This window comes from Emiliania huxleyi (assembly GCF_000372725.1).
Source record: "Emiliania huxleyi CCMP1516 unplaced genomic scaffold EMIHUscaffold_378, whole genome shotgun sequence".
Taxonomy (NCBI): Eukaryota; Haptophyta; order Isochrysidales; family Noelaerhabdaceae; genus Emiliania; species Emiliania huxleyi.
Window position 1 is genome coordinate 1 of NW_005199138.1, and position 11,455 is coordinate 11,455.

Below are 11,455 nucleotides of genomic sequence, written 5' to 3' on the forward strand. Positions count from 1 at the left end.
CCGCCCCCTCGGGGAGCGGCACCGACGAAAAGTTCCGCGCGTCGTCGAGCTCCGGTCGGGACGGGTCGGCATTGTGGATGCGTGGCGGTGTCGAGCGGAGGCAGTGGCGGAAGACGAAGAGCTCGGTTGCCATTGAGCAAGCGAGGCGCCCGTAAATGGCGAGGATGCCACACGCAGCTGGCCACACCCGCAGCTGTTTTTCACCGCACCCCAGCTGAAGGCCGTCGGCCCGCTTCAAGGAGATTTTTTCTTTTTTATTCTTTCCCTCCAACCCTGCTCCAACTCCGTCGGCTGCAGCCGGCCTGCTCCTCACATTTTGGCCTGCTCGTAGGGCACCACAACCGTCTCTCATGGCTGCTGTCACCTGCACATCTACTCCTCCTCCTGCCGAGTACGACGACGCTTGCACTGAACCACGCGTGATAATCAGCGAGGTTGCGGCCAGCGGTGCAGATGGAGAGCCGTGTCATGACGACTGGGTCGAGCTATTCAATCCGCACCCGACCCGTTCTGCGCCTCTGCTTGGCCTCGTGCTGTCTGACGATCACGGCTTCGACCGCAGCGACCGGCTCGCCCTCGGCGCTTCTGGGTGCCCAACTTCGCTCGCAAACAGATCGTACCTCCTCCTGTGCAGGGCGGACTCGCCCTGCGGCTTCGCCTTTGGTATTGGTCGGCACGACGTAGTCCTCCTCTTCAACGCCAGCGGCAGCCCGCTCGACGAGACGGCGGGGTGCTGCGCGAACAGCGCGCAGCGCAGCTTCGGCCGCAGCCCTGGCGGCGCATGGACTGAGCTCGACGTCCGCACCCCGGGCGCTCCAAACACCGGCGTGGCGCACGCACCCCCACCAGCACCGCCGACGGCGCCACTGGCGGGCTCCGCGCTCGGTCTCGGCGACCTGCGGCATGTTGCGACGCTCGTCGTGCCTCCCCCGCGGCCGGGCGCCGCGGCCGTCGTCGACCTGTCCGGAGTTGCAGTGGCGGCGTGGGAGGACCTCTCGTCGGGCGGCTGGCGGGCCACCTTGCAGACGGTCGTGAACAGCGAGCCGGCGGTAATCGAAGTTGAGGTCGAGGCGACCTCCGCGGCCTCGCCTCCCGTGCTGCGGCGGCGCCGAACCTTCCTCCTCGAAGGCTTCGAGGACACCGAGGGCATCGCCCTCCTCCCTTCCGGTCAAGTTGCGATCGCGCAGGAGCGGCGGATGGCGGTGAGCGTCCTCCTACTCCCGCCCGCCAGCAGCTCCGAGGGAGACACGGCGAGCCACCTCGAGACCCGGCTGGGACTGGGCGCGGCCAACACTTTCGACACAAGGCTGCCCGCCGAGAGGAACAAGGGGCTTGAGGGCGTCGCGTACGACCCCGAGCAGGGCCTGCTCTACGCCGTGCAGGAGAGCGATCAGTAGTATCATCCACTTACCCGCCGCACCGTCGCACACCCGTCGCAGCCCGAGGAAATCTCCGGCTGCGAGACCTCAGTCGCCCCACCCGAGATCCGCAGGAGAAGTCGCCCATCCGCGTCGTCGCGCTCAACCTCACCACCGGAGCGGTCGCCGACCTCTTCGACGCACCGTCTGTGCTCGGCAGGCACGTGAGCGACCTGGCGGGCGCGTGGTTCGCGCCGCGGCAGCGCGTCCTCCTCCTTCTCTCCCAAGAGTCTCGCCTCCTCGTCGAGGTCACCCTCGACGGCCAGGCGCCGGGCCTGCCGTCCTTGGCCCGCCGGGTCCTGCTGAGAGGTATTGGATCCTGCGCGCGCCACCCAACGAGCGTGCCTTGCCCGCGCGCCTGCCCCCAGGTGCGCGCCGTCCAGCGCATCAGCGGCACGCAGCCGGAGGGCGTCGCGCTCTCGCCCGACCTGTCGACCCTCTTCCTCGCGTCAGAGCCAAACGAGCTGCTCGTGTACCGCCGGCCTCCCTCGCCGCTCTCGCCGCCGCCGCCGTCGCTCATAGTAGAAGGAGGCGTCATCGCCGCCGTGGGGGTGCTGGGGCTCTTGGCCTTGCTCTGCATCGCATGCCTCGCTTGCAAGCTTCGCCGCCACCCGAGGCCTGTTCGGCAGCTCCAGGCGAAGGAGCTGTTGGAGATGCACGACGTGAAAGCTCTTACACCCTCACCGGACAGGAGCCCGAACAGTGAGAGATCGGTCACGTAAGGGAGAGAGCGAGGCAACGAAAACAGCCCTGCCCATAAATCTCCTCTGATCTCCGCCGGACTTTGAAAGGCAGCGGGAAATCGCGTCGTCGCACCCCCCTAGATCCCCCTAGTGTTTTACCTCCGTCGGCCTAGCCATGTCATCTTGCCGCCTGCTTTTCGGTCTCTTCGCTGGAGCGACGGGGTTCCAACAACTCAAGTTCCTCGGAGATTGGCAGTCTGGGGCTTGGGACACGGACGCCGCGGAGAATGTCGCGTACGACAAAAGCACGAACCGCGCCTTCATCGCTTCTGCAGAGAGTCGCGCACTCAAGGTGCCTTGCTCTAGCTGAGCTCACCTTCTCGGGCGGCGATCCTCCCACACCACCCTCTCATGCGCCCTCGCTCGCACCAGGTGGTGAGCGTCTACGACCCCGTCAACTTGGAAACGGTCGGCACCCTCGACGTCGGAGCCGCCATGGCGCTCGAGTGCCAGGAGGTCGACTGCATCTACGAGGACATGGACTTCGGCGGCGGTTCGGCGCCATGTGGCTACGCTCCGATGAAGAACATCATCTTCGACAAGGGCGACTGCTCGGCGTGCGCCGAGTCCGGCACGTGCGACGCCTCCATGTGCGTCTACACCTCGAACCCGGGCTACAACGCCGGCACCCTGTCCGTCGACGCGAGCGTCAGCACCGTCGAGGGGTGCCAGGCTGCATGCGTTGCCGACAACGCCTGCGAGTTCTTCTCGTGGGAGAACGAGGTCCGCGCCGCCCGGAGCGCGACCCTCGACCATACCTCCATCAAGCCTGGCAGCCGGCTGCAGGCCGCCAGCGTGCCATTCCCCCCCCCCCCCCCCCAAACGCAGGTCTGGGCCAACGGCGACACGTCCTTCTTTGGCGAGACGTACAACGGCGTGCATCGCGCGGCTCGCTGCTTCCTCAAGGAACCTCTCCGCCCCCCTTCCTCTCCCTCCTATCACTCATCTCTCTCCCTCCTCCCCGTGGGGGGCCCCACCCATCTCTCTGTCCCAGCTCTCTCTCACCTCCCTCACCTCACCTTGCTTCCTCCAGGGCCCGTACGGCACCGCCTCGCGCGAGGGCGCCGACATCTCCTCGACCGACTGCGAGTCCTTCGTCCACTGGGAGGCATCACACCACCGCCAACACCACCCGCCAGCACCCTCTCCGCCACCCGTGCCGCCGTCAATTTCGCCGCCGCCTCCCACGCCGCCGCCGCCCACCCCGCCGCCGCCCACGCCGCCGCCGCCCATGCCGCCGCCCACGCCACCCCCAGCCTCCTTAACCCCCCCCCCCCACCCCCACCCCACCCCACCTCCCAGGCGCACAAGAGCCAGACCCACCGCGGCGACCTCTGCACCGGCATCACCGAGGAGCAGTGCAACGGCATCCCGGACGCGCAAGTGGAGGGAGGTGCGCCGATCCTGTTTCCCGCCGCAGTCCTTCCCCCCACCGCCCCCGGGCCTTTCGCACGGTCACCGCCGGCGTCGCCTCACCGGCACCGCGCCGCGCCCTCGTCGAGCGAGCCTCTCACGGGACAGCACATAGCATAGCGGCAGCAGCGCAGGCAGGGGCGGCCACAGCATTGTGTTCTCACCCCCCCCCCCCCCACACACACATCGCAGGTGCGTGCACGCTCGGGGGCGCCGGCCGCTCTGGCCCAAACTACGGCGACGATGTCCTCTGCACCGACCTCGGCGGCACCGTCTCATCGCCTGAGTGGGTTGGCGGGCCACGCTACGCGTTTGGCTTCGCCCCGGGCAACCACTACACGCACGTCTACGACAAGGACTGGATCGGCGCGTCCGGGCCGGCGTTGTGCGGCAACTTCCGCGCCGAGTCCGTCCAGTCGGCCGCCACGACGGGGTACCCAACTCTACTAGCTCATTCATGATTGTTAATGCCTCACTGATTCACGAAACAGGTCGGCGTCACGCACGTCCCAAACTACCCAAACGCGATCGTCGCCGCCGCCTCGCCGCACCACTACTCGTTCGCGGACGGGATGCTCGCCTTCTTCGACGCGAAGACGCTCGACTTTCTTGCGTGCGCCCCCACGGGCACCACCGGAGGGATGACATCGGGCTCCCTACGGCCGTATCTCGGCTGCATCTCGGCTGCATCTCGGCTGTAGGCAACAAGCCGGAGGGGATCGCCTCGGACTTCAACGGCCTTCCCGCCTCCCACACGCCTCCCTCCTCTGCGGCCTCCTCTTCGCCCCTCACCCCTCGCCCCTCGCCCCTCGCCCCTCACGCCCGCCCCCCACCCCTCAATCCCCGTGACCCCATCCCCCACCCCCACCCCCACCCGCACCCTCCACTCCCACTCCCTCCCCCACCCCCACTCGGGGGTCCCACCCTCCACTCCGACCCCTCAGGCAAGATCTCGTGCATCAACGAGGGGTCGGCGCTCGAACTCTCCGAGACCCCGCTCGACGTCGAGGGCTCGATGACCATGTGCACCGCGACGGCGTCCGCCGGCGGCGCGGACTTCAGCGTTGCATGCGAGACCAAGGCGCCGGACCCGCCCCAACCACCACCACCGCCGCCGCCACCACCACCACCGCCTCCCCCTCCCCACCACCTGACGGATGCCCTCCCCACCTCTCCCCCGGCGGACACCGGACAGGACTTCTCCCCGCCCAACTTCCTACCCGGCGCCTGGAAGCACGCGCCCGAGTTCCGCACCGACATGGTGCGGCTTTTCGGCCCCAACGGCAACAACGTCACGTACGACATGAGCCCGAAGGCGGTGCCTCAACGTGAACGAATGCCACTCACGAGTCGTCATTCTTGACGACAGGTACGACCTCGAACCCGAGGGCGGCGCCTTCACCGAGGACGGAAAGTATCAGATCGTCGTCATCCAAGACAACGACGCCTATGCGCTGTATGATGTCGCCCTTGACGGGGCTCGGGCGTGGCATACACAGGCGAGGCCATCTCAACAAAGAAGGGCGGCAAGTCCACATACGACCCCATCGCAGTCGCGCCAGAGCGCGAGGTGGTGGTGGAGGAGAAGCTCTCCACCGGCGCCATCATCGGCATCGCCATCGGCGCCTGACTGCCTTCTCGTCCGTCTCAGGACTCAGCGCGGCAGGCTCCCGAGAGTGCCGAGATTGCCCAACCAAGATAACCCGTGCAACCTCATGAGGGTGGTCGGGGCAGTGTGGCAGGCGCCCGAGAGTACCCGAGATCGCCCTCGTGATGTGGTCTGTTGTGCAGTGGTCACCTCGGGGCAGTGGCAGGAGGCCAGGAGCCCAAGCACGCAACCTCGGGCAATCTCGGGTATTCTCGGGCGCCGGCCACTGCCCCGACCACATCACGAACGACGTTGCACGGGTACTCTCGGGCAATCTGGGCACTCTCGGCTACTCGGGCGCTCTCGGGCACTCTCGGGAGCCTGCCGCGCTGAGACGGACGAGAAGGCAGGAAGAGACTGCAGTGAGACGGAAGTGAGACGGAGTGATGGATCTATTGAGACACCGCTAAGACGCTGAGAGTGAGACAGGGACGAATTCACGTGAGACTGAGACGAATCAACGTGACGCCCGCCGCGGAAACGACGAGTGGCCGGACCGCAAGATGGGGCGCTCTCACAGGCACTGGAGGAGCTGAAAGAAGAAAGAGAAAACGCCCCATCATCACGTCTCTAAGGGTGCCGTATTCAACAAGACCTGCCACCTTCGGCGAGGCAGCACACTACAAGCCCCCTCGCAGCGTACTTACTACATACGTGAAACAGCGCCCGCGATCGAGTTTGTTTTTTGCGATCGACGCGCACGGACGGGCAAAACAAAAATCTCTCTCTCGGGCGGGGGAGAAGCGGAGAGGCTACCTTACCTTACCTTACTTACCCTTACCTTACCCGCCCGTCTTTAGGCCACATCAAACCTAAATGCTAAAATGCCGGGGTCCGACCCTAAAACCTCGGCGCCCGGCGCCTCGGGGTATGAATCTGCATGGGCCGATATTCACAGCTCAGAGCCCCTTGTTGTTGGACGTCCAAGGGAATGTCCACAAACAAGGGGGTAAGTAACGCACACCGTCTGCCATCTAGGCATGTCGCGCATCAGCGTCCGTGAGCAAGCCGACGGCAAGCTGATCGGATGGCAACCGTCGACGGATCCGGCTCACCGCGGCCTGCAGAAGCCTCCACCACGGCGCGTCGCCTCGCTCAACACCGACGGCTCATGGCAGCTCCCGAGCGTTCCCGCACCAGAGTTCCTCTCCAGAGTGCTCACCGTGCCGCTGGAGAACCCTTCCATCGAGGGAATCACGACGCTGGCCAACAACTTTACCCACCTCGCGACTCTGTCCGCCAACTTTTTGTCGTTTGCTGTCTCTGGAGCCTTTTGCGACCGCGCCGCGGTGGGAACGGCGCTCGAGATCACGCTCGAAGTCGCAGCAGTGAAGAACTGCTGCAATCTGGGCGTATTCGCGGTTCAGACAGCACAGCGCCTCGGCTTCTCTCTCTCGGACATCAAGTCCAAGGAGGTGGTGCTGGACTCGGCTCCCGCCAAACCCGACATGCCGCTCGCGCGCCAGTTCATCGGCGTCTCCGACATGCCGGCCGCTGTGTCGGAGCTATTCAATTCGCACTGCCTCGTTCACGTGGGCATCCTCTCCGGCGGCCGCGTCTGGAACACCTTGAATTCACACCTGGCAGAATATGCCGCGATCCGCGGCTTCGATCAGACGCGCGACCTGCAACACGCCTCGCTCACGCACATGCTGGCACGCATGCTGTGGCGCCTGCTGGACCGCGAGGATGACCGCAGGCCGGTGTACCAGGCCCTGTCTCGGGTATTGAGCTCGAAGATGTCGCCCATCGACGCGGCATGCGTCGGCGCCCAGGCAGGGGCCGACGAGATGCTGACGATCACGGCGAACAAAGGCAGCCACTATGTGCAGGGCCTGTCGAGTATGGGCGTCCCTCTCGAGCAGGCGCCGAACGAGTCGGAGGTGACCATACCCCACCGAGCGTTCAGCCGGGTTGTTCGCCTCAAGCATGCCGAGCGCGACGTCCTCATTATCGTCACTACCCTGGAGCCTTTCTTTGGAGATGGCGGCTTCCAGATCCAGCCGTCGGTGTCAGACGAGGAGGCGCTGCTGGCCATGCTCGACAGCGATGCGGCTGCCGAGGCCCTCTCGGGCGGGGACGAGACCTTCGTCTCGGAGGTGCTCGCCGCTATGGAGAGCATGGAGGTCGGCGACATTCGCCTCGGAGACTCTTGCGACTTGTGACAATGCGTCGGTGATGTCATTCTGCTCCTCCCCCCTTGTCTTGTGTTCAGTCGGTCAGTGTCCGTGTTGTGGATTCGAGTCGAGGTGCTTAGAGAGAGGAGCGTGTTGCCGTCTATTTGTGTGTTCGTGCTTGCTCCTGCTAGATACGGGGTGTGGACCGTGAGTTGACCAGGGGTTGTGCGCCGGGCCCTCCTGCTCGGCTCCAGCCAGTAGACAAGTCTTGTCACTAAGAGAGTAGAAGGATCTGACCTCGGGGCCGATGTGGCCAAGCGCTGGTAGCGTGGTTTGACCTCACACCCATGGTCTCACAGTGTGCCGGCAGTCGCCGAGCAGTGTCGCTCACACAAGCCGCAGCACAAGTGACTGAGGGCCAGTGAGGGCGAGCCCATCGCTGTCACAGCTGTGGCAGCCGCACAGTAGGCTGTGTCAACTGTCCAGAGTGTGTGAGCAGCAGAGGAGCTGCTCTCCAAGCTTCAGGCGCAAAGAGCTGCATGCCATCGAAGGCGCTGTCGAGGTTCGCCGAGCGCGGTGCAGGTTGGAGGACACCGTCACCGACGAGCGCGTTGGACTTTTCACTCCGGACAAAGACCACTGCACAGCGGACGGTACGGGCCGTGCAGCGGTCATAGCGGCGAGGCGCGGGACCGTCTGTGGCGAAGTGGGTCGCGTCCTCCGATTTCCTCTTTTCACGCCGTCCGCCCCCTTTCTCGAGGTTCTCGAGGTGGATATCCTTTGGCCGCGTTGGGTAGCGAGGATTGGTGTAACCCGAGCCACGGAGGCGTGTTTTCTGACGGCCGACCGTCAGTGCCCTTTAGATGGAGGTGAAGAACATTTGTGTGCTCAAGAGCAGTGGGTGATCCGAAATCAGTGTGTAGCTCGTAGAGTACACGTCTCACGCTGTACCGTGTACGTCAGCACCCTGAAGGGCGCGACCGACTCTGGACACCAGGCGCGGAACATGCATGGTGGGACGCTAGCGCTTGCTTCCATTCTGCGGAACGTCTTTGTGCGACCGCCTTCTGTTGTGAATTTTTTTCGTGTGAATTTGTTGGAGCACTTGGAGCACTTGGAGTGCAGTCATTAGCCTCACATCCAGGGCCGGGGAGCTAAGAAGCGCACATGTTGCTTATGCTTTCGTTTTGTGGGGCTCCTCTGTCGTCTAGCGTGTGGCGACGCGAGGGGGTCGCCCCCCCTTGCCCGGGGCCCCTGCCACCAGCACCACCTCGTGTGTGTGGAGAAGTGTTTACCTTACCTTACTCTACCTACCTTACACGCTACCCACTCAACGTACGGCTTCGACGGCTCTCCTGAGGGGTGGCCCGTCTACCGTCTACCGGTAGACGGGGGTAGACGGGGGTACACAGTAGACCATTTGGTAGACGAGTCTACCGACGGCCCTGGAATAGCAGCCATCGCGCGCACATGCAAGACTGTCTCATCGCCGCCAGGCTCGCAGGTGTGTCGCAGGTCAGGTATATGAGTGCCCTGGCTACGGGACGGCGACCTTCGAGCTGAAGCACGAGAAGGCCGCGGGCGACCGCGAGCCGGTGCAGGCGGCGGAGCGCTCGTTCGTCGAGCGCACCGCGTCGCGGAAGGAGGAGCCGACGGAGGAGCAGAAGGATGCTCGGGACGCAGCTCGCAGGGCCAAAAAGGCCCGGCAGAAGGCGAACAAGGCGGAGAAGAAGGCTGCGGCGGCGGCTGCGAGCGAGGCCGAGCATGCGGACTACCCGCACGCGCAGCTACGCGAGAACGTCGAGTTCGTGATGGAGGGCCTGGAGGCTGCGACGCAGGCGGCGCGCAACCCCACCGGGTCCAACATTCAGGTCGCCTACTCGCTGCCTCCCGAGGGGGGCAGCGGGTTCGGCGACCTGGTGTACGCCACGGTCCCTCTGGGCTCCGTGGCGACGAGTCGCCCGGGACTGGCTCGCCAACGAGCTCTACGAGCCGTCCCGGCGCGGCAAAATTGATGCGGCCTGCAGGGACCGAAAGGTCGCCGACCTGATCACGGCTGCCGGCGCCTAGGCGCCGGCCGACGCCGTGTTCGGCGGCGGGTTCGCGACGGGCGAGACGCCCCGCCCGACGACCTCCGCCTCCGAGGCGGACGAGGGCGACAGCGTCGGCGGCGATGGCGGGACCGGCACCAAGGGCTTTGACCTTTTTGAGCCGGACCCCACCCCCATGGAGGATCTCTGAGGTCCTCCCCAGTCTCACCCCACCTTACCTCTGCCCCCCCCTCCCCCCATCCCTCTGCCTCCCATAGGGCAGGATAGCAATAGCATATGCGCCTAGTGCGCACTGGGCCCACATAGATGTGACCCGCCCACTCGAAGTGCGGCGCCCGGATGCTAGTGCTTGAGAAGACACCACAAACGCGGCACGGCCCGTTTTGCTTTTGTCTGTCTGCGGAGATTCTGTCTTAGCACACACAGTGAGTCATTCGGAGTCATTCGATGGCCAGAGTACGATTGTGTGTGTGCGGGAGTTGGTTTGTCGGGAGGGCAGGCTGCTTACCCACGTGCACCGGGCCAGTGCTTGCACTTTGAATGCCGTGGGGCTCCTGCCCGTGTCCGGGGGTGTGTGGAGACGCGAGGGTTGCCCGCTTGCCCCCCCTTGCCCCACCACTTTGATCTTTGTGTGTGTGGAGAAATCTACCTTCCTTACCTTACCTCTCACCTCTCTGCATGCTGCAACCTGCACCAGACATCCTGTACGTATCATGATGTACACTTCGCCGTTTGATACGTGTGGGGGCGCGCCTCACACCATCGCGGTCGAGAGCCTCGACCCCGCCAGCGACGCGCGCTCCGACGGGGCGTCGAAAGACGCGGCCTTCGAGCGCTCTGGCAGCGACGCATGCGCTCGCTCGCCAGCAGCTTCGTCCGCGCCCACTGCGCGCGCCGACGCCGCAGAGCCCATCTGGGGCGTCATCTCTTGCTCGTGCAAGAGGCGGTGGTGAGCGACCATCACGAAGCCGCCCGCGCAGTAGCTGACGCCTATGGGACGGTTCCGAGACGCTTCGTGGTGCGTGCCGATACCGCGGCTCCGCCCGCGCAGGAGCGGCCGCCGACGGCGAGCGCCATCAGTGCCATGCCGGGCTCGAAGCCGGCTGAGAGCGAGAGCGTGGTGTGCGTGTGCGAGACGGTGGTCTCGGGGTAGAAGTCTGCAAAGTAGTGCGCCACCATCCAGTCGAGAGGGCCGACCACGTGCGCGAGCTTCGCCTAGGAGGTGTCTAGGAAGTGTCTGCCGGAAGAGAGTTGGAGGGGGCCCCCGTGCGCGAGCTTCGCCTCGACGACCGGCCCGATCTCGAACATGGACATCACGATGACAACCACGACGAGCTCGAAGGCGCTGTAGCAGTACGCGGTCTGCGCGACGAAGGCGAAGGCGTGCGACGTGTGCCGCTCCATCGGGACCCGCCTGCACGGGGGAGACTCGGCGAGGCTGAGCCGAGAGGGGTTCGGCCGAGAGGCGCCTGCCCGTCCCTCGGAGCACGCGCCAAATCCAGAGGCAGAGGGCGAGCCAGAGCAGCGGCATCGCGCCGCACATCAGCGCGAAGAGGCACATGTGGCTGGTGCCGACCGCCTCGCCGATCGCAATGGTCATCGAGTAGAGGGAGTACGCGTTCCGCCTCGTTCCGCCCGGCTGAGCCTCGAGGATCTCGGCCACCTGCTCACAGAGACGCAGGTGTGAAGAGACGCTGTTCCCCTCCCCGGTGGCGGGGCCTCGAGGACGGCGGCCACCGCTCCCTCGAAGGTGAGCTGGAAGGACTCGGAAACGTACGCGGCCAGAGTGAGCCCGATCGCGAGCACCTGCTCACACCTCGACCCCTCTCACACCCCTCTTCTCTTCTTCTTCGGCTCCTCACCCGCCAAACAGCGAGCACCAGCGACCAGGTGACCAGCGCCGCCGAACGGGACTGCAGCTCGAGCCGCCGAACGCCAGAGCCGCCGGGCGGCGCCGGCGCACCCGCCTTCGCGAGCAGGTCGTTCAGGCGCGCGCTCGCCTGGCGCGCCGCCGGCTCGAGGGAGTGCGCCGAGAGCGAGCGGCGGCGCGGGGGCGGCGTGAGAG

The 11,455-nt window shown here is 65.5% G+C and overlaps 3 protein-coding genes across 3 annotated transcripts in view; 2 read left to right on the top strand and 1 right to left on the bottom strand.

Annotated features, from left to right (window-relative positions):
- Positions 1-350: 350 nt before the first annotated feature.
- On the top strand, positions 351-5,204 carry EMIHUDRAFT_118080 (hypothetical protein; the record flags this gene model as incomplete). Its single annotated transcript, XM_005771589.1, has 12 exons — positions 351-1,376; positions 1,493-1,666; positions 1,787-1,969; positions 2,534-2,884; positions 2,990-3,037; positions 3,195-3,317; positions 3,464-3,554; positions 3,767-3,984; positions 4,066-4,187; positions 4,519-4,597; positions 4,770-4,902; positions 5,074-5,204. 12 exons carry the CDS (start codon positions 351-353, stop codon positions 5,202-5,204), a joined length of 2,679 nt encoding a protein of 892 aa, XP_005771646.1.
- A 960-nt stretch (positions 5,205-6,164) lies between these two features.
- Positions 6,165-7,634, top strand: EMIHUDRAFT_444958 (hypothetical protein). The gene has a single exon (XM_005771590.1). It carries the CDS (start codon positions 6,203-6,205, stop codon positions 7,385-7,387), a length of 1,185 nt encoding a protein of 394 aa, XP_005771647.1. The 5' UTR covers positions 6,165-6,202; the 3' UTR covers positions 7,388-7,634.
- Positions 7,635-8,876: 1,242 nt separating this feature from the next.
- The window catches only part of EMIHUDRAFT_470121 (hypothetical protein), a gene marked incomplete at its 3' end in the record, with an annotated part of 6,002 nt that continues 3,423 nt past the window's right edge, over positions 8,877-11,455 (bottom strand). The window contains exons 11-16 of the mRNA XM_005771591.1: positions 11,271-11,455; positions 11,128-11,196; positions 10,884-11,053; positions 10,681-10,804; positions 10,401-10,605; positions 8,877-9,085 (exon numbers count right to left, since the gene is read on the bottom strand). Coding sequence (XP_005771648.1) covers positions 8,877-9,085; positions 10,401-10,605; positions 10,681-10,804; positions 10,884-11,053; positions 11,128-11,196; positions 11,271-11,455 — 962 coding nt within the window. The remainder of the gene's footprint in view (positions 9,086-10,400; positions 10,606-10,680; positions 10,805-10,883; positions 11,054-11,127; positions 11,197-11,270) is intronic.

Bases quoted from the DNA above. Each gene is read 5' to 3' on its own strand.
- EMIHUDRAFT_444958 (XM_005771590.1), top strand. From the start codon at position 6,203: ATGTCGCGCATCAGCGTCCGTGAGCAAGCCGACGGCAAGCTGATCGGA.